The 23808-nt window shown below is 31.2% G+C and overlaps 2 protein-coding genes across 2 annotated transcripts in view; one reads left to right on the forward strand and one right to left on the reverse strand.

Annotated features, from left to right (window-relative positions):
* HELRODRAFT_192435 (hypothetical protein) overlaps positions 1 to 3021 on the reverse strand; it is a gene marked incomplete at its 5' end in the record, with an annotated part of 9225 nt that extends 6204 nt beyond the window's left edge. The window contains 4 exons of the mRNA XM_009022750.1: positions 279 to 394; positions 727 to 768; positions 946 to 1007; positions 2949 to 3021. Of these exons, the coding sequence (XP_009020998.1) occupies positions 279 to 394; positions 727 to 768; positions 946 to 1007; positions 2949 to 3021 (293 nt within the window). The remainder of the gene's footprint in view (positions 1 to 278; positions 395 to 726; positions 769 to 945; positions 1008 to 2948) is intronic.
* A 4497-nt stretch (positions 3022 to 7518) lies between these two features.
* HELRODRAFT_112973 (hypothetical protein) lies at positions 7519 to 23431 on the forward strand (the record flags this gene model as incomplete). Its single annotated transcript, XM_009022751.1, has 10 exons — positions 7519 to 7694; positions 8594 to 8691; positions 9036 to 9140; positions 10850 to 10968; positions 15800 to 15897; positions 16210 to 16336; positions 16767 to 16854; positions 19526 to 19681; positions 22702 to 22862; positions 23347 to 23431. Exons 2-10 carry the CDS (start codon positions 8599 to 8601, stop codon positions 23429 to 23431), a joined length of 1032 nt encoding a protein of 343 aa, XP_009020999.1. The 5' UTR covers positions 7519 to 7694; positions 8594 to 8598.
* Positions 23432 to 23808: the final 377 nt, after the last annotated feature.

Consider the following 23808-nt stretch of genomic DNA (forward strand, 5'->3'; position numbering starts at 1 on the left):
GAGAGGGTGAGGTGGAGGAACAATTTAAACCTCTCCCTAAAAAACGCACATCAATGAAAAGTATAGAAGATAGAAAAGATAGAAATTTGTCTCTCTCTCTCTCTCTCTCTCTCTCTCTCTCTCTCTCACACACACACACACACATACACACACACAAACTCTCACGCACACTTGTTTTACACACATTGCACACTTGGATTATGTTAAACATTGCATAGCAACAACGATGAAATGAAAAAAAAGTAGAAATAATAACAACTAATAACAATAACACCGACTTGTCATTATCTGGAATGGAGTCGGCCAGTACGGATATGAGCCGAAGGGCCTCTAACTTCTCTTCCCTGTCCTCGCTTGATTCCAGGATGTAGACCAGCTTCCGTAATTTAATATGCTGCAGTGACAGCGACGACGACAAGTATAATTCGCGACGTAGTAATATAACCTATCATAACGCTACCATCATTACTACTATTCCAAATACTGCTGCTACTACAGCTACTACTACTACTACTACCACAGCTGCTACTAAACTGCACATAAATACAACTACTACTACCGCTATCACAACAACTAATCACAACTACCACCACTACTACTACTACTACAATTACTGAAATATCATTAATATTGACATTAACTATAATTATAACAATAATAATAATTATTATTATTATTAATATGATAATCAGGTTTAAGATGGATCATGGAAACTGTTATACATACCACATCTCCATCATCACACTGTTGCCTCTCTGAGCAGGTCACCTGAGTTTTAGGGTGTAGAATTTATTTATTATTATTATTATGAATAACATAATAATAATAATAATAATATAATAATGATAATACCTTATTAGCAGTATATATTATTATTATGAATAACATAATAATAATAATGATAATAAATAACGATAATAATAATGATGATGATGATGATAGTACCTTATTCGCAGTAGTAAGTTTAAGTTCGTCAGATGATGTTTCTTGTACTTCACTTTTTGCACCTACGAATGAGTGAAAGTGAGTGATGACGGTGTTGATGATAGTAATTAAACAACAACAACAACAACAATAATAATAATAATAATAATAATAGCGATAGACATAATAATAGTAGTAGTAATAATAATAAAAACAAAATTATCAGTATTCTGGTGGGAAAATTATAAATATTATAAAAAGTGAAATAATTACTTTACAAAATAGCATACACTCTACTAAATATATAAATACCATATCAGTTTATTCTCTGGAGTTATTAATTTTACTACAATTACTTAACAGTAATTATTAATATCATCATTTGTCATCGTTGGCGGCGTTGTAACTATTATTGCCTTAAGACAACAATACAATACAGGCCATATGACGTTAATCTAAGATAGCGAAAGAGGATTAACGCTAATTGATTTTTGAGGTTTTTTTTTAATTTCAGTAAAGTGAAACCAGCAAGCTCTACCTTTAATGTATTGTACTTTAAAATGAAATCATGTTATGTGTATCGCGTATATATATACGTATATATACGTATATATATATATATTCACCATTTTTTCAAATAGTTCATATAACTCTGTGTTATTATTAGTATTATTTCGTTATGGTCTGAAACCTCTGGAAATCTAACTCTTAAAATAATAACGATGATGATGAGGATGATGAGAAATTAAATGTGATAATGATACTGATAATGGTATTGATAATGATGGTATTGATGATGATGGCGATAAACAAAAAATAGTGAGCCAAAAAGAGCCGAAACAGAAAGATTTTATTGCTAATAGATGAAATGATATTGTCAATTAGTTGATGTTTGTTTGTTTGTTTGTAGGTTTGTTTGTTTGTTTGTTTGTAGGTTCGTTCGTTCGTTTGTTCGTTGGTTTGTTAAATTTTATTACACTACCAAGCCAGATTGATTGAAAAAACGTTATTCAACTAGTGTTATATAAATTTATTTATTTATTAAATGAAACTTATATCTGAAAAGTATTAAAAAACCAAATAAAACACAACAAATCAGAAGAAACATATTCAACACTAAATAAACTAATCTAAAATGAAAAGAATTGAAATCGAACTGTTAATAATATTGCGTTGGAGATAAAACAGTAGTGCATTACAAACATGCATACATACAAGCATGCATGCATACATACAAACATTCATGCATACATACAAACATGCATGCATACATACATGCACGCACAAACTACACAAACAATGCAAGACGACCATGCCAATGATGGCATGGAGTTAACAGGATGAAGAAACATTAACATGCGTATGTCACACAATATTAAACTCGCTCACTCACACAAGCACACAAACAAACAAATACACACACACAAACACACACATACACACAACGTTCTATTTCAATCTTAACAAACTCCCGAAAACAAACAAACACATGCATATAAATAGACGATATAAAAAAGATAGACAGGCAAACAGACAGACAGACAGACAGATAGATAAACAGATAGATAGCTAGATAGATAGATGGATAGATGAATAACGTCATACCTCTTGGTGTGAAAATATCTAAATTTTTCTATAAATAGCAAACAAAGATTAAAACTGAGTGAAGGAATTTATACGAATGAAAAAGTGAAAAAATGAATGAAAGAGTGAATGAATGAATGAATGGAATGAATGAATAAATAAATGAATAGAATGAAAGGTGAACTAGCTAACGCAAGTATGAATATAAAAAAGCGAGATCAATAAATAATTCTGGATAAATAAACATTGAAAGCAATGGAATGCAGGGATGGATGAACGAGCGAAAGATATAAATGAAGGAATGAATGAAAAGGAATAAAAAGACGAATGATGGATAGATTGAAAAAAACGAATGATAGAATAATTAAACAAGGTTAAAATTATTATCTACCCATAGCAGAAAAACGAAAATGAGAATTAGCAGAAACAGTAGAAGCAACCACATTCCTGAAGTGCCACCAAAAATCTAAGCAAACAAACAAAACGAACGCACACGCAGAGCAGTTCGAGCATGGTTCGAGCACTTGTGTGTCTTTAACTCAAAGACTATCTATCATACATACATAATGCGTATGTTTGTCGTGTGGTGTGTATAGTAAGGCCTTTGACTGTATTAGAAGGAACAAAAAAAAAAGGCAAGCAAAGCATGTTTGTTGGTATATGTAGATGTATGTATGTATGTGTGTATGTATGTGTGACTGTACGTCAATGTGTATGCATGTATAAATGAAGTTAGTTAGGTTGGTAGGTAGGTTAGCCCAAGCAAATGTTATATAAGGTTTCCATTACCATACTATATACTAATAAAGCTTCAGATAAAAACAATAGAAATAATAATTTAATTATTTATTACTTAATTTTATAATAGCAGCAATTATAATAATCAGAATAATAATCAGAATAATAATAATAACAATAAAAATAATGATAATAATAATAATGATAATGACAAATCCAGGATTTAAACAATTTTCCTGAATTAAAAACCATTCATAACTTTTTTATCTATTAATGGTGATACTATTAATGATACTAAAGATGATATATAAAGAAGACGGTGGATACTATCTTCATTTTCAATTAACTTTGTTGAATTTTTTGTTGAACTTGGTTGAAAGGACAACTTTAGTTAAGGCACTATCACAAGTATTATGTTTACTTTTTTGTGCTTCTTCCAATAAATAAATAAATGATACTAACAATGATATAACCAACGATAAAGACGATGATGAATGGATATTGTCAATGATACTAAAGATGATATAACCAACGATAAAGACGATGGTGGATGGATACAATCAATGATAATAACGATGATATAACCGACAATAAAGACGACGATGGATGGATACTAACGATGATCATGATGGTGATTGAATAGATAAATAACCTTACAATATGACATCAATTAAACAGTGTTAAATTAGATAGTATTAAATAAAAATGAAAAAAAAAATGCACCAACAAGTGAACAAAAAGTAACAGTAATAATCCTTTTAACCATTATTACAATACTGTCAACTCCACAGTTCAACAATAAGCAACCAAGCAAGCAAGCAAGCAAGAACTATAAACAATTAAAAATTAAAATTAAAAAAAAACTAATTTAGTTTAAAAAAATCATTAATATTAGATGAAAAAAAAGGAAGAATTACTATCAGGTCACAAAACGTATTGTAAAGAAAAGCTCAAGCCAAAAAAGACAAATCTTCGTAGCCATATGTGCGTACGTGTCGAAATTAAGTAAAAACAAAACTTCTATATCAAACCAAAAATTAATTTTGAACTTTGAAATCACAAAAAAAAAGCTAGGAAAAACAGAAAAACACATTGAACATCAACCAAAATGAAACCCGCTCCTCAAATTTAAAAATTAATTAATTAATTGAATAATTAATTGAATAATAATTTAACTATTTTCATTTTTTTTGTTACATTCAATGATGAGCCCTGCTAGGTCCTGAACAAAAACATAAAAAAATAATTATTATCTGTTATGGTTAATTATACAAATGATTGAAAATCATAAAGAAATGTATGAATATATAGGTAAATATATATTATTTACATATATGTGTGTTTCTGTGTAATATCTGTATCTATTTAAGATACTTATAAGTAAATTAAATTGGTCTTAATGGTTCACAAAGTGTTTAACATTGTATGTTAGCACAACTTTGTTACACAGCATCACATCCAAGTTGTATATATTTATATATATATATTTATACATACATGTATAAATGTGTGTATGTATGTGTGCGTGTGTAAGCATGTGTATGTGTGCCTGTCTGTGTGTATGTGTATGGGCTTATTACATCTTTATCTAGGTTTGCAGTTAGTTAAGTATTACTAAGCCAATAAAGCAAGGAAATTAAGAATATAATAAATCCAGCTAGTCAACTAGCAGTAGCTATTGAACACTAATATATACATTAACTAATTATCTAATTAACCAACTAATTAATCAATTAATTAATTAATTAGTTAATTGAACATAAACCCAGCCAAGGAAGAAAAACATTAACATGCGAAATGATATAACAAAAAAAATAAGCAAACAAAAGAATGTTAGTTATGGAAAACCGAATAACTTGTTAATGATAACAATTAGAGAAAAAAAATTCTAACAAAATGTCTACTGAGTTATAGAAACAACATCAAAGTATCATTAGGTGTATGAATATTGAAAAAATTTAATAACACAATAATTAAATAATAATATGATATTGCTAAGAAATCAATGTAAGTATAATAAAAATAATAATAGTAATAATAATAATAATAATAAATAATAATAATAAATAAGTATAATAATATTAAGAATAACAAATTGACCACTAGCTAGCCATTCATAACCTACCAGATGTACTATGATGATTTTAAGTCTAAAATTTCAATTTGCAATTCAAAATTCAGGAACAAAAAAAAATTAAAATGAAACAAAAATCTTTCAATATTTTCTTATTCATTTTTATTTTGGGATAATGAATTATTTGTAGCAATAAATAAAATGAATAAATCTTTATATATTTACTACAATTAGCTTTTTTTCATTTATACATTTTTTAATTACGTAATTCTAAATATATCTTATTAAATTTAAAATCTAGGCTTTCTGAGTGCATTTTGAAATGATCCTTAATGGACAGAAATTAGCACTAACATTGACCAAGATTTATTATGATTATGTTACTTATAATAAATTCAATAATTTTATGTTTATTTTATAATAAATATGATGATGTTGTTATTAACAACATATTATATTTATAAATTTATTTATTATGTTTAAAAGCATAAATAAAAAATAATATAGTGGATGATATGGTGAGAAAATAGAAAATTATTTAAATTTTAATTAAATTCTATTCCAATTCTATTAGGTTATTTATGTTTTGATGAAGAAGACTCACATTTCAAATCAACACCACCAACACAGCCAGCAGCAATGGACTGATCCACTCTAGGTGCAACCACAGAAGACGACGACGACGCTAACGACAGACTAGGATGCGTACCTGAAGCTGCAGTTGTGCTAAACACTGCACTACGTCCCCCAAAGACATCTAGTGACGTGACAAATTTTTTTTAAAATTTTCAAATTAGGCAAACTTTTAAATTAGAAATGTAATATTATAGGCTGAAATAACTTTAAAAAAAAACCTTCGTTTAATTTATTCATAATATTTAAATTGAAAAGTATTACAAAAACTATTTTAATTATCTATTTAATTATCTTAGCGACAAATTCCGTAGAAACAAACATATAAATAAAAGTTAAAATGTCGGAATGGTCGAACTAAAGTTGCACAGTACAAATATTATTTCTGAATATTATAGGTACATAATAGAGCCCCAAGCGGATAACCAAATTTTAAAAATTTTCAGATTAACAAATTTTTGTTTTTACGTTTGTTTGCATATATGTACGTGTGTGAGAATGTATGTGTTTTTAATGGCCATAGCTGAGTCTCTCTGGGGTCCACGTTGATAAAGCCAAGCGAGCAGCTTCTACTGATTACTTCTGCAGATTTGAATAAATAAAGTTAGGTGGCTTACCTACTTTCGAAATTGCATGGGTTTTAACAAACAGCTATTACAAACCATTTACTTGACTAAAAAATATTTTTAAAACAATAAAATTAAAATTATCATTGTCAATTTAAATAAGAATATAGCTTTTTGTTTAGAAAACAGAGTGGCTTACAGTTGTGTTATGATGTAGTCTAAAATTATTTTGAATTCTTTCACAAGAATTTAAACTTTTTAATATATGGTTACTTTTATCAACAAATTAAAAAAATATCTATTTGATTTCATTTCGATATCGATGATGATGATTGTGACCTGACTGATTAAAAAGCATCAAAGAAAATTGTTGGAGGAAATGACGTCATGCTAGCGGTATTCTATACTTAGTGAAATGTATCCCTTCAACTTCCACGCCAAGAGAACAATTTAGATAGATTAATTTATTATATAGGTAGACTAGGGGCATAAGTTAATTTAGTTGCATAGGTAGTTTAGGGACTTCTATTCTTTTACTCTTGCTTGGTTGTGTGATTTTGCTTTTGTGTTTTTTTTTTGTTTTGTTTCACACCATACATTCAGCAGGTACGCGGTGGTTCCTGGTTTTAGTGGGATTTTTATTGATTGTATGTGTTAGCTTGCATGGTTATATAGAATTATAAAGAATTATATAGAATTTATTGTTTGTGTGTTTGGTTGATTTGATCACGTCCATACTCACAAACATACATATATACAATACATGTATATGTAAATGTGTGTGCATATGTGTGTTATACAAATGTATGTGTAAAGTGTATCTATCTTTGATACTTAACACAAGTGTTATCATAACCATATATTATACACATATACGGTACACAGAGCACTGAGTCACGATGTATGTTTCAATTTTTGTCATTGTATCAGATATGATAATTTATGTAAATTTGGACGTTTAGTTGCACCAACGAGGAGTAAAAAATTCCTTGATGCTGAAAATAAAATGGATACATTTGTGATATTTGAAATTGAATAGAGTATATAATTTCTCAATCCGTTTGATTGTTTCGTTTTCTTATTTAAATTAATTTAATTTAACTAAAATGTCGGTTGATCCGTTGTTCAATTTTCGAGTTTATAGATCAACAATTTTATTTAATTAAAAAATTTTAGTAAGGAAGTTTTTTTTCAGTTTTTTCTATTCTATACTTATATAAAATGTATAAATATGTACTGTTTTTCAATGAAAAGCTTTTTTATTCCCATTTTATTTGCAATTTTATTTTTCGTTTTGGTTAAATGATTAATTAATTTAATTAACTGTAAATGTAGTAAATGTAGTTTTGCAAATAGTTTTAAAATGAGTGATAATTTTGGATAAGTTGAATAAAATTTAATTTAATCTTTAAATTTAATAAATTATTAAAAATTAAATGAATGGGTCATTGAGTTCTATTTGAATTTTTGTTGAGTTACCTACCTACCCAACTTACTAATTTCAAATTGTTTTAGTTTTGATTTTGCTTAATTTTTATTTCTTTTGCAACTTCATTTAAAATATTTTTTTAAAATATAAATTATAAAATTATAATATAAATCTACACTCAAACACACTTAAAATTGAAAGTAATGCAGTTTTAAAAGCAAGAACATTAATTTATAAATTTATTTCTCCACAATTTGATAACTGATAACTTAATTAATCATTATAATGTTTGTTAGAAATATTAATTTTTAGTAAATTGTAATTAAATTTGAGTTAGTCTTCTAGAAATACCAGAAAAATGTAATGTGGCACTCATAGTTGCATCTTAATCTTTAAAGTCTAACTACTAAGAAGTATATTCATAGAATTCTATAAAAAGATGCCATTTACATACATTATATTATATCCTCCAGTATTAATTTAATATGGATTTGTATTACATAAATATTTCAAAAAACTCTACTAAAAATATTATAATTTGTTAAATTAGTTACACACACCGTGTTAGCTCATTTGGGATGTCAATAATTTGATTTGAAATTGAAGAAGTTAGAACAACTAAATAAATTTACACATACAGCCGAGCCAAAATGAGTCAGCCGGCTTCCCCGTCTTCAAATAAAAAAAATCTAGTATGCCGTGTACTGATGCTAGATGACTCTGAGGAACTCCTCTATGTACCTGTCAGTTTGAAATTTGAATTATTGTTATTATTATTGTTATTATTATTATTATTATTATTATTATTAATGGTAGTATTAGTAGTAGTAGTGGTAGTAGTAGTAGTAGTAATAGTGGTAGTAGTAGTAGTAGTAGTAGTAGTAGTAGTAGTAGTAGTAGTAGTAGTAGTAGAAAATATTGTGTAGCACTGTTTAATATTTAACTCTGATGATGAGAATAGTGACTGTTGTGAAGTTGAGAATGATGATTTTTGCGATGAAAACGTTGTTCTCGCTCATCCACTCACTCATCCACTCACTCACTCATCCACTCACTCACTCATTCACTCACTCACTCGCTCACATAGATGAAGAGTCATGGGAGTGTGCTGTTCAATATGGTGATCTCAAAGTTAAAACTACTGGAGGCAGACTACTTTGATCTTCAGTATAAAAATGTTGAAGGAATCCAAGTAAGATGATGATGATGATGATGATGATGATGTTGCATGGGTAATGGTTATGATGATATAAGGCTATGATGCTTATAACAATAATGATCATTACATATCGGTTAAATTAATATTAATAGGTGCACAATTTCTCTCTAGTACATTTCATATTTTTTTGAGCGTTTTACACACACGCACACGCACACACGTACACACACACACGCATTTAGACATACATACAAACACCTGGGAATATGTAAATGTTTATATAAGTCTGTGTTTATGCTTATTTGACTACATAAACAACATCAATGTATGTTTATTGTGACCCTGTAAATATACAAAGTTGTTTGTATTGTTATATAAATACACCTGTATGGTATTTAGTATGTTCAAACTGTTTATACAAAAAATATTTATATTGAGGTTAATAGGCATTTTATTCTAGATTTCTTAAACAAGATGTTGAACCTACGTGTACGTGTGTGCGTGTGTGTGTGTTTGTGCGTGCGTATATATATGTGTTTGTGTGTGTTTGTTTGTGTAATTTGGGTGTGTATGTGTGTGTGTGTGTTTGTTTGTTCGTTTCTGTGTGTGTGTGGTTTGTTTTGTGTGTGTTTGTTTGTTTTGTGTGTGTGTGTGTTTGTTTGTTTTGTGTTTGTGTCCGTGTGTGATTAAGCATAGATAGATAAAATAGATCCTTACATCATAAATGTAATGTAGTTATTGTGATCTTGGTGTAGGTGTTTTATATTTAGAGGGTTGATAAATATCATGTTAATTTTTATCTTATCTTATCACAATATTTTGAATTCTTGTGGCTGTGTGTTTTTATATCTTGTCACTATAAGTTGTGATGGGTTTTTATTTATCATTATCTTATTTGGGTTTCTAGGTTTAGTCACGCACTCATTCTTCAATTTTGTCTCTCATTCATACACTCTTTTACTTTGTTACTCAATCACTCAAGAACCCATCCATTTGTTGGATTATGTTCCTGTTCACTCATCTATCCATTCATCTTTGGATCATTTACTGTTTGGTTAATTCATTTTGATATTCATTCATTTATTCATTCATTTATTTTCGCATTCATGCACTCTTTCATTAGGTTTTCCAATCATTTGTTTATCTATTCATTCATTCATTCATTCATTCATTCATTCATTCTTTTTTCATTCATTCATTCTTTCATTCATTCATTCATTCATTCATTTATTGGTTAATTCATTCTGATGTTAATAATAATAATTTTTTAGTCAATACATCCATTCATAAATCCACCAAGCGGCCATTTTTTCTCATCTATTGATTTGTTCATATTGCATATCAATAACCCATCCATTAATCTTAGTACTGAAAAGTTTTTTGTCGTTCTTTCCTTCATTTCTTCTTTCATTCATTCGTTCATTCGTTCGTTAATTAATTAATTTATTCATTAAGTAATTAATTCATTTATTCACTCTTATATCCATTCGTTCTTTATTCATTCATTTTGTCTTCGTATTTTCATTCATTCATTCATTCATTCATTCATTCATTCATTCATTGAATTATTTTACCCCTATTCATTCATTCATCCATTCATTCGTTCTTTCATGATTTATTTATTCATTCATCCATTCATTCATCCATCCATTCATTCATTCATTCATTCATTTCAATCTCATTCTTTCTTTCTTTTATTCATTCGTTCCCCGTTTCACTCACTCACTCACTCACTTATTCAGTGCTGGCTAGACCACGAGAAGCTGATAACCAATCAGCTGCCACAGAACCACCTGAATTTTGAATTTGTGGTCAAGTTTTATACACCAGACCCAGGAATGCTGGAAGAGGAACATACCAGGTTCGTCCTGATGATGATGGTGATGATGATTGTGAAGGTGGTGGTGTGTGTATAATGAGGCGATGATGAAATGTGGATAATGAATCTGATGATTTTGACGATGGTGGTGGCGCGATTATAACGACAATGTGACGATGACGACGACGATGATGATGAGAAGGAAGAAGAGGATGATGGCATGGCAAATCATCCTCTCAAGCCTCTGCAGTGGAATATCTAATCATATCCATTGATTTAATTAGTTGCTGTCAAGTTTGTCCTTATATTAATGTAGCCACTACTCTCTCTCTCTCTCTCTCTCTCTCTCTCTCTCTCTCTCTCTCCTCTCTTTCTATCTATCTTTTTTTTTCTCTACAGCACCTTGATAATTTCTAAACCTAATTTTTGTATGTATGTACATATTTTTTTGTACGTAAGTAAGTAGGAGTGTACATTTGTATACAAAGAAAAAGAGAAAAAGAAAGAGATAAAAAATATATAAATAGAAACTGATAGAATTTGAGAGAGAGGAGAGAGAGAGAGATAGAGAAAGAGGAAGAGAAAGAAAAAGAGGGAGAGAGATGGTGCCAACAGACAGAGAGAAATTTTTCTTTTAATTTACTAGATTTATAAAAAAAAGTTTCTGAAACATTGTCTGGTATTTTTTATCCTTCACCTAATTTTATTTTACGTTCTCGGTGGGGCTTTAAGCCTTCTTTTTAGCTACTGGAATGTTACGAGAATTTCTAATTGATCAAATTATGAAATATTAGAGATATCTTTATGCTTGATACTTATATTTTCAATTGTCCGATGGTTGAAATGGTAGATATCTTTATGTTTCAATTGTCTGATGTTTTCATGAGATTTAATGGTGATTATTAATTCCCTTGTGTTCTCATATATCTTTATTTATTTATAAAATTTTATTTTTTTTTTGTATTTCCATTGACGCCTAATAATTATTTATAAAGTTTTATTTATTTATTTTATTGATGTCAAATTGGTAGTATGTGTTTGGTTGACTCTGATGTCATTCTTATCAGTCAGAATGCACATATCTCATTAACAGCCATTCGTACACACATTCACACACACGTACACACGCACGCACACACGTACACACACACACGCGTATATACTCACACACACACACACAAACACAGCCATACACACACATCAGGTTTAATTATTCATACATACATTACGCTCTTAAGTCATCGTAAAATCACCATAATAACACATTAGCAACAGATTATATTCAGAAGGAGAAGAAGAAGCTGATGATGATGATGACGATGATGACGACGACGACGATGTTGATGAAGAGTTTTTATGATAATGATGACGATAGTGGTGATGATTTTGGATGATGATGATGACGATAATTAGGATGGAAATCGCGATGATAATGGTTATAGCGATGATAGTAGTAGTGATAATCATTTTAATGATGATGATGATAGTTATGGTGATATCAATGATGTTGTATTGGTTATGGATATGTTTGTATGTATTAGTTTTTAGCATTGTTGGTTGCTGATCAAAGAGATGGCTAGTAACATTTTCTTTTTGTGATTTTACTAAAAAAAATTAGTTCAACATTATTTTATTTCTAGTTTCGTTCTTATTTTTTCCGAATAAAAAAATTGAATTTGGGATGTTTACGTTACGCCTAACAATGTAAATTGTTTTATTTTCTCTCTCTCTCTCTCTCTCTCTCTCTCTCTCTCTCTCTCTTTCTCTCTCTCTCTCTCTCTCTTAAAAATGCATGCATGCATGTTTATATGTTTATATGCATGCATTCATATGTGAATTATGTAAGATTCAGATGCATGGAAATTTTGTTATCAAGGATGATGATGATGATGATGATGGTGAGGATGATGTGCTGATGACGAGGATGATGATGACGATGATGATTCATTTGTAAATTTTATTGTTATAAACAAAAAAAAATTTTTTCAGTTTTCATTTTTTAACTATAGTTCAATGCCATTCACTTTGATGTATAGCAACTGCATAGCAAATGCATGCATACACACATTCACCACTACTGCTACTACTACTATAACTTCTACTATTTGATGGAGAAGATGATGAAAATGATGGTGTTGACGATGATGTTGACGACGACGACGATGATGATGATGGCAACCATTTAAATCCACTGGACATGTAGTGCATTTTTTAGCACACCAACAAACAAACACATACTAGATATTTTATCCTGTGTATGTACAATATTTTACATATACAAAAGTTATGTATACATGTGCACACACATACACACGCACGCACGCACACGCGTTTCTATGTACAAACAATTTTTGTATTGCATTCACATGCAGATGCATTTTAGCTGCTATTTATAAATCAAACTGCATGAGTTTGCTTGAAAGAAAAAAATAAAATTATGTACACATGTACCCACCATCTTGTTTGTCTGTCTGAGGAGCATTAAATATGTTAGATTGGAAGCAGGTATCTTCAAAGATACCTTTTGTATTTATGTATGTATGTATGTGTGTGTGTGTGTGTGTGTGTATGTTTGTGTGTGTGTATGTGTGTGTGTTTTTGTTGATAAATTTTTTGTAAAAAAAATGTATTTGTGTATATATTCTCCTATATGTATCTTGTGAAAGCAACTTTTTGTTTGGAGAACTTGCACTTGACCAAACATTTATATGTACTTTTAATTGAACTCGTCTTTGTACAAGTGTGGGCAAGCTACTGTCTGTCCACCATTTCTATTACCGGTTCCAACTTACAAAATACCAATTTGCTCATCCGTATGTAGGTTTGTTTGTGTGCGTGTGTGCGTGTGAGTGTGTGTAGGTATGTTTCTGCAGATGTGTATGTGTGTTTCTGTGCCGGTATCGGTATGCATCCATGTATGTGTGTGCCTATATGCGTTTGTATGTATGTATTTATGTATATATGTATGTATGTACAGTACATATGTTATGTATGTATGTATGTGTGTATTGCTTTATGTATATATGAGTGTGTTTATCTCCGTGTGTATACATGTATGCATGTGTTTGTGTGCACGGGAGCGTGTGTATATGTATATTTGTAAGCTTTATGTTGTGTGTGTGTATGTGTGTACGTGTGTATGTGTGTACGTGTGTATGTGCGTGTGTGTATGTATGTGTATATATACACACATTTGGTGGCCTTTTTCTGAATGTTTGTACTTTCGTCTGTTAATCTTTAAATATTTTCTAGATGCTATAAGGTTGTGGCTTAGTCAATGTTTATAGGTTTTTTGATGCTTTGTTGTTGTTATTGTTGTTGTTATGGATGTTATTATTATTATTGTTATTATTATTATTATTCCCATTGTTGTCCATCACATTGTAATGGTCGGACTTCTTATCTTCCGTAGTTTATGTCTTCTCAAGGTCAGCATTTGTTATTATTATTATTGTTTTCATTGTTGTTGTTTTTGATATTGCTGTTGCGGTTGTTGTTGTTGTTGTTGTTGATGATGATGTTGTTGTTGATGATGATGATGTTGTTTTTGTTGATGTTGTCGTTGATTCGTTGATGTTGTTGTTGTTGTTGGATGCATATGTTATTGTGTGTTTAAGGGATTATATAGATTCATAGTCTATTACTATGTAGCATCATCTGTAACACGTTCACTCTCTATGAATTGATGAACGAATGAATAGACGGATGAATGAATGAATGAATGAATGAATGAATGAATGAATGAATGAATGAATGAATGAATGAATGAATGAATGAATGAATGAATGAATGAATGGATGGACGGATGAATGAATGAATGAATGAATGGATGATTGAATGGATAGATGGATGAATGAATGAACGAACGGAGGAATGAGTGATTGACTGATTAATAATTTAATGCATTTTTAAATTCGTGAATTAACTAACAAACTAAGGAATGATTGATTGATTAAATGGATAAATGAATGTATGAATGGATGAATGAATGAATGAATGAATGAATGAATGAATGAATGAATGAATGAATGAATGAATGAATGAACAAAAATTTTGCTTAACTTATTTATTGGTATACTCAGTGCTGAATTGATGAACGAATGAATAGACGGATGAATGAATGAATGAATGAATGAATGAATGAATGAATGAATGAATGAATGAATGAATGGATGGACGGATGAATGAATGAATGAATGAATGGATGATTGAATGGATAGATGGATGAATGAATGAACGAACGGAGGAATGAGTGATTGACTGATTAATAATTTAATGCATTTTTAAATTCGTGAATTAACTAACAAACTAAGGAATGATTGATTGATTAAATGGATAAATGAATGTATGAATGGATGAATGAATGAATGAATGAATGAATGAATGAATGAATGAATGAACAAAAATTTTGCTTAACTTATTTATTGGTATACTCAGTGCATTTAATTCATTCACATTTAATTAGCTACTAATTAATTCACGAATTGGGTCCAATTTCAATTCAATTGTTACAATGGATCATTAGCATCTCCTATCAAATTTCAAGCAAATTGATCATTGTATGGATGAATTCTTTCGAATGAATGAATGGATGGATAAATGAATGAGTGAATGAATGAATGAGTGAAGGAATGGATGGATGAATGAATGAATGAAGGAACAAACGAATGAATGAACGAACGAACGAATAAATGAATGAATGAATGAATGAATGAACGAACGAATGTCTTATTTGGAAACCACGGAATAAACTTATTACAAATAATTATTATTTTATCATATTGTATTTTCTCGGCATAATTTCATCATAATTTTATAATTTCTTATTATTTCATCATAAATATCAAAATATATATATATTTTGCGTTTCCAGGTATTTATTCGCACTGCAAGTAAAGAGAGATCTACTCAGTGGCAGAATGCAGTGCCAGGAGCAGACTACAGCCCTCTTACTGTCCTACATAGTTCAAGGTCTTCAATTTTATTATTATTTTAATTATGTGTGTCTGTGTGTGTGTCTGTGTGTGTGTGTCTGTGTGTGTCTGTATTTAAATTTATTAATTTTTCACTCAGTTACTGATCATTTGTTTGTTTAGTTATTTATCCGATTTTCTGAACAGTATGTTAGTTAGATGGCCAATCAGTCAATGAATCATTCACTTATCAACCATTCAATCAATCAATCAATCAGTCAATCAATCAATCAATCAGTCAATCAATCAGTCACTCAATCAGTCAATCAATCATTTATTCAACCACTCAACCAACCAACTAATCACACAGCTGATTACGGCGACCTGACGGATGAAGACCTGGAGATGAACCCTGACTACTTGAGGTCGGTCAAGTTGTTTGAGAACATGTCCCCGTCACTCGAAAGCAAGATCATACAAAACCATCGAGCCCATTTGTAAGATATGGATGGTGATGGCGTTTTTGATGATGACGTTGATGATGACGGCGTTGGTGGTGATGCTTTTGATGATGATGGGTAATAATAGTGAAGGTGATGACGAATGTAGTTTTCGACACGTTGCACGTGTTGAATTACTGACAAGAAAGGCTTCGAGAAATTTAAAATGAAAGGAAAAACATTATTTTCACACCTGTGTTTGTGTGTGAATCTGCGTGTGTATAAAGAAATGTAGGCATTCTTCGGTCATCTTTCAAATAGATGGGTGTTAGTTTTTTGCCATTCGTTAGCGTGTGTGATAAATAAATGAAACACACATACAATTGCGCGCACACGCTCACACACGCACACAACCACATACACACGCACTCGCATATACAACCACATACGCACACATACACAATCACATACGCACACGCACATACAGTGGTCAGTCACCAATGGACGCGGATTACAATTTGCTGGACACTGCTCGAAAGGTGGAATTTTACGGAATAAACATTACACAATGCAAAGTCCAGAGGGAGGATTATGATTTTGGTGGTTATGATGATGATTCTGGTGGTTATGATGATAATTCTGGTGGCTATGATGATGATTCTGGTGGTTATGATGATGATTCTGGTGATTATGATGATGATTTTGATGATTATGACGATGGTCATTAAAATAGTTATAGTAATTATATATATCATTTATGTTAGTTTGATCATAAAAGATTTTAAAACTATAGAACGGTTTTGTTACATTCGTACTTTCTTTCGTTCCTTCATTTATTCTATTATCCATTTGTCTGTTCATTCGTTCGTTTGTTTTTATCCATCTGTATCCTTCATTCATTTTATCTTTTGTTCGTTGGTTTTTCCATTCTTCCGTCATTCTTGTATTCTCCCCCCCCCCCAACCAACCCGTCTTTTCATCTTTTCACTTTAGCCATCAGAAATACCATCGATCATAAGTCCCATTTAATACTATCGGAAAATGTCATCACCATCATCTTCATCGTAATCATTTTTCGTCGTAACCTTTGCCATCATCTTGTACTGCATCATCATCTTAGTAGGTATCATCTTCACCATTTTTCTACTCATTCTTTGCCGCTTTTGTCACCATTATTTTCCACATAATCGTTTACGATGTTGTTGTTATTATTATTGCTGTGTTGTTATCTCTATGTCGCTATCGGCAGCGACTTCTCAATCATTTTCCATTGCGGTCGTCATCATCTCTGCCATCATCTTCATCCGAATTTTAATATTGTGGACGTCATCTTTATTATCACCATTTTCTAATTCACTCGTCACCATTTTGTCATCAGCTCTATAGGGCTGATTCTTTTGTAACCATTGTCATTATGTTATCATCGTTAACGTTATTATCATTATTATTATTATTATGATTGCCGTCTTTATTATCATCGTCAGCGTCGCTCGTCTTCTGAATCATCATTATATCGACATCACCTTTGTCATCTTCATTCTACTTTCTGGACTCTATGGCTATATTGTTATCACTATAATTATCATTTTCTGACGTATCATCTTTATCTTCATCATTGCCCTTCTGCACAAGTTGTTCATTTGTAAAGATTAACTAATTATTTAGTGTTTTTTTATTTATCGGTCTAAAATCGTCGTCTTTTAGCATCATTCGCTCATTCATTCACTCATCTCTCAAACTGGTTCACTCCATCAAAACCATCCATCCATCAATCAATCAATCAGTCTATTTATCTATCAATCAATCAATCCATCCATCAAAGAGTTGAATTTAAGCCACGTATTATATTCGTTTTTACTTTCATCATCGTCGTCGTCATCATCGTAATTTCATATCGTCATCGTCTATAATTTTTTTAACTATCCTCACCACCATGTTCTTCTTCATCATTTCATTTCCTCCATAGATTTGTTCCTGATAACAATTGCCCCACAAATCATGGACATGTTTTTTACTTAGAGCAAGCAGCAGTTGGAAATGGCTTCTCTCAATTTTCCAAGAATTTTGTCAAATATTTTTTTATTAACTTTTAAAGGTTTAAAGCGAAAAAAAAAATTTCATTGGCACATTTTAAAATTATTTTGAATATAATTCCATGAATGCGTCTAATAAATTTTATTTCATTTGTCACTCGGAACGGTGTTGGGTGATTTCTTAAAACAACTTAAACTTTTATGGAAAAAAAAAGAGATACGCGAGTGTGTGTGTGTGTGTATGTGTGTGTATGTGTGTGTGTGTATGTATGTGTGTGTATGTGTGTGTATGTGTGTGTGTGTTTGTGTGAGAGAGAGAGAGAGAGCAAGAGAGAGAGAGAGAGAGAGGCGTGTTGCGTGTGATGTTGGCATGTATGTATATTCCTGTTTGACAACTACTCTATTAGCCTAGCGCGTTGTATGCTGGCGGGCAAGCATTATTCATTGGGTTTTTCGGTATATAGGCTCTTTAACTTTCTTTAACACTTTCATTTTTAATTTTATTCATACATCATTTCATTTGTTCGCGCTTTCGTTCGTTCGTTCATTCATTTACTCATTCATTCATTCATTCATACATTCATATGTTCGTTTTTAGTTCATACTTTCGTTTATTCATTCACTCGCCCTTCTACCCATACGTCAATCGATCTTCTACCAGTTCACTAATTGACATTCATTTGAATATGAAATTGGTAACCAGCATACGACCAAGATCATTCAAACAACTCATCATCAGTTTGTTAATTCATCATGGTCGGCTGGCTAGTTCAATTACAAAACTCTGTCATTCAAAACCTCATCTGCATATAAATTTTGACACGCGTATGCAAGCATACATGCACACCTACGAACACACATACATGCAAACATACATACTCACATCCATATATGTATGCATATACGTACACACACCTTCACAAACGTATTTGAATATTTTATTATTGTTGTACAATTGGTTCACTCGCATTCGTTTGCTTACACAGTATACTACACACTCAAACTTCAACATACCAGCAGTTCATACGCAAACACGCACACGCACACACATATACACACAACTCACAATTAAATAAAAAAACACACACACACAAACACAAAAAAACAAACGAAAGAAAGAAAGAAAGGATTGTAGTCTATGATCCAAGTTATAAGATGAATTTAGGAGACAAATGAATTATTGAATTCTTAATAGTTTAATGAATGCCCACAGGACCATGAATCAGTGCCCTTACACCTGGCGGTCATCCACATGGGCATTGTGGTCTTCCAGAATGCAACCCGCATTAACACTTTTTCGTGGGCTAAGATCCGAAAACTCAGTTTCAAAAGGAAAAAGTTTCTCATCAAGTTGCACCCCGAAGGATTTGTGAGTTTGTTTGTTTGTTTGTTTGTGTGTGTGTGTGTGTGTGTGTGTGTGTGTGTGTGTGTAGATTTGTTTGTTTGTTTGTGTGTACGCGTGTGTACGTGTTTGTTTATTTGCCCTGTTTGTATGTAGGTATATTTGTAAAATTGTTGTAGTTGTTGGTTATAAGGCCTGGGGATAAGTTCATTGTTTCATTTGAATTAATTTAGCGCATAGCATGCGTGTGTGTGTGTATGTGTGAGTGTATTTTTGCGTGCATGTATGTGTATTTGTGAGTGTGTGTGTGTGTGTGTGTGTGTGTGTTTGAATAATTAAGATGTTTATTCGTTTGTTGTTTGATTTTTTAGTTGCCGAGTAATTGTTTTAATTGAAAATGCTAGTTGTGTCTGGTTAGGATGGGATGTTTCTTGAATAAATTTTTTGATTGATAATTGTTTTTATATATCCTAATTCTCTGTTGTTCCATGTTTAATGTTCATCGTTCAAAGTTCTAGATTATATTTTTAAAATGAGACAGAGAATGTTTTAACATCTGTGCTATTATTTCTTTTCTGTTTTTTCTTATTAATTTCACTATTTATTAATTAAAAAAATACCATTTTCAACTTTCCTATCTACGCTACGCAGATTGATGTTGTTAGTATCGTTGGTTGCATGCTATCCAACTTTCTTACTTACCTAGGGAGTTTTTTTCTATATGTTATCAACCATGTGTATATACTAATTTAGTATTTATATAGCGCCCTATTTTTATAAATGTTAATGCATGCAAATTATTATTAACGTTTATAATGCTGTATATCAGGAGTGGGCAAACCATGGCCCGCGGCCCGCATGCGGTTCACGAAGCTATTGGCTATTTAAGTATCTATGCGGCTCTTTAAAGGTAAAATAGTTCTCAATGCGGCCCTCACAGCAAAAAGTTTGCCCACTCCTGCTATATATGTTACCCAAATGGCTTTTTTTATTTTTGTTGGTGTTTTGTAAAATAGTTTCTTATCTTATTTGGTATATTTTTTAAATTTTATTATTATTATTATATTTATTGTTATTATTTCTTTTTTTGGCAGTTTATTTAGTTTGTCCATTGTGTGTCGGTTGTATATATTTTTTGAGGGAATTTAATTTCTCGCAACCTGCTGGTGCTTCATTGAATTTGTTGTTTGGCTGAGATGTGTCTGTTTGTGCGTGTGTGTGTTTGTTTGCTGGTTTGAATGTTTGCACAAGTTTGTCTGTACGTTTGTGCGTCTGTATTTGAATTGGCATGTATGTATGTTTGTGTAGGCTGATATAATTCCTGTCATAATTTTTGATATTGCAAAAAATTTTAGGTATGAAAATAATCAATGTGCAATTTTTTGAGTTTAGGCCATATTATTAGCGTGTTTGTAACTTTATGTGTCTGTGTGTGTTTGTGTTGTGTGTGTGTTTGAATGTGTGTGAATGTGTGTGTGTGTTGTGTGAACGTGTGTGATTGAGCTATGTTCGCCAAAAAAGGGTCGCCAGTTAGGCATTATGACCAAAAAATGAGCCACAAATCTTAAAAAAAATCTTTGTGTCAAAAATTTGGCTATTTAAGTACATATGCGGCCCTTCAAAGGTAAAATAGTTCTCAATGCGGCCCTCACAGCAAAAAGTTTGCCCACCCCTGTGCTATGTGCGTGTTTATATTCTGCATGTTGTGTTACTATTACTTTTGATTTATTATTATTGTTTTTGTTGTTATTTTTATTTTTATTGTTGATGTTGTTGTGACAAATTATTATCTCCATAATCTTAATAACATTCTATTATGCGGAATGAACAACATTTTTAAAACACACACAGACACAGAGAGAGAGAGAGAGAGAGAGAGAGAGAGAGAGAGAGAGAGAGAAAGAGAAAGAGAGAGACAGACAGAGAGAGAGAGAAAGAGAGAGACAGAGAGAGAGACAGACTCACACACACAGGCACACAAACGCACACAAAGTCTGCTGTGAATTTAGACCCTGAATTTCTATATTCTACTCTTATTTTTATTAATAAATTTATGAGATGTTTTTAATATTTTTTTTATGATATAGAATGAATGTGCATGTTTTAGGATCAAGGCTTTTTGTTTCCATTGGTTTTTGAGAGATTTTCTTTTAATTCATAAAATGAAACTTGCTGCCATTTATATCTTAATACGCATACGTGTATATTCATTGTATTTTTTATCTAAAATACAAATATATACAAATAATCAAAAAAATTCATATTAATCTGAATTTAATGATTAATACATATTTAAATATATAATCCTTACGGCAAGCAACACAGCACATGCAAGTAAACACACCCACACACATTAGCAAACACACTCATACAAAAACGCAAAATTAGTGTGAATGTTAAATTGGATGATTAATGAATAATTTTAGTGTATAATCCAACGGCAAACATAAACAACGCCCTCATAGTTTTAAGATTTTTTTTCAACTAACTGAATTTTTTTTTATTCAAATGTGCAGTAGTGTAAAGAATGACATTTGCTCTATTCCATCTATTTCGTTTATAATTCTTTTTTGTTATTATTTTATTATTTATTTATTTTTGTTGTTGTTGTTGTTGTTGTTGTTATTGTTGTTATTGTTTGTTGTTTTTGAACTTGCAGTGTGTTTTTTATACTCTAGCAAATGCATTGAAATTTGATATACGACTTTGTTCTATAAACTTAGTCTCTCATCATTCCTCGTCATCACTCCATGTCTTCCTCATTGTCATCAACATCACCAACTAGCTACATTTATTGTTTGACGGTGGTAATTCATGTCATGTTTGACACCGTCATCTTTATCTTCTTCTATTGTTGTGGATGATTAGTAAGAGTCAAATCAAAGACGCATATCATCTGCAGAAAGATGAACACATTTTCACACAAAAACAGCAAAAACAGACGCAACAACAAACATTTTCTCACACACACTCATATACACACATACATATACGCGCACGCGCACACACACACACACTCACACACACTCACACATATACAAACAAAGGGTTTCTACAAAGACACAGTTGAGTTTTACTTCAACTCTCGAAACGAGTGTAAGAATTTCTGGAAGAAGTGTCTGGAGCACCATGCATTCTTCAGGTGTCAGTCAGTTAAGAAGATTCCAAGAAACAAGACTAGAGTTGTCAGCCATGGCAGTTCGTTCAGGTGTGTTTGTGTGTGTGTTTGTGTGTATAAGTGTGTGTGTGTGTTTGTGTGTATAAGTGTGTGTGTATAAGTGTGTGTGTTTGTGTGTGTGTTTGTGTGTATAAGTATCTGCGCGATTATGTTTATTTACATCTCTCCATGTTTTTTTTGAATGTTTTGGATTTGTATGGTTGGCCATGTGTGACTCGTGAAAGCTTATGCTTTTGTGTGCAAGCATATGTGTTGTCTGTGAATGTTATTCATGGAGTTAATGATTATGTGGTAAGTGTAATGGTACTTACCACATGATCATTATGTTTTATGAGGTATCGCTTTTTTATGTGAAGAAGTTTTATTGACTAAAGTGTTTATCTGCTATCCATTGCCTTATTTTAGCATTCCATTTGCTAAAATGTGTTTTACTTTCATATAAACAGTAAATTTTTTTTGCTATACTGGATAATTAGAAAGTTAGAATACAATATTGGGATGAACATTCAAACAGATACAGTGGTCGCACTCAGAAGCAGTTAGTTGATTACGTGAGAGAGAACTTCGTAAAAAGGCCCAACTTTCAAAGGTCTGTGTAGTACAATAAGTATGGCATGCGTTTGGTTTGGTGAGGGTATGATTTATATTTATAAAGTTTTTAGCATATTATTTTCTATTATATCATTTCTATCATAAATAACTTACAAGCAACTTAATAATATTTTGAATCCATTAATAATTAGTCGGATAAAAAGTTTCGTTCACTTTTTAAAAACTATTTATGAAATCATTCGATAAAGATGGAAATATATAACCCTATCCACACATACATAATCACGCACGCACGCACACATACACGCACACACGACACTCATAGATCTACAAGCATGAGAACAGTGAATGGTACCGGGGGTGGTCCCTCGCACACGGGTACCATCAGGTCCCTACACAACAAACAACAGCAACAACAGCCGTT

This window comes from Helobdella robusta (assembly GCF_000326865.2).
Source record: "Helobdella robusta unplaced genomic scaffold HELROscaffold_33, whole genome shotgun sequence".
Classification (NCBI taxonomy): domain Eukaryota; kingdom Metazoa; phylum Annelida; class Clitellata; order Rhynchobdellida; family Glossiphoniidae; genus Helobdella; species Helobdella robusta.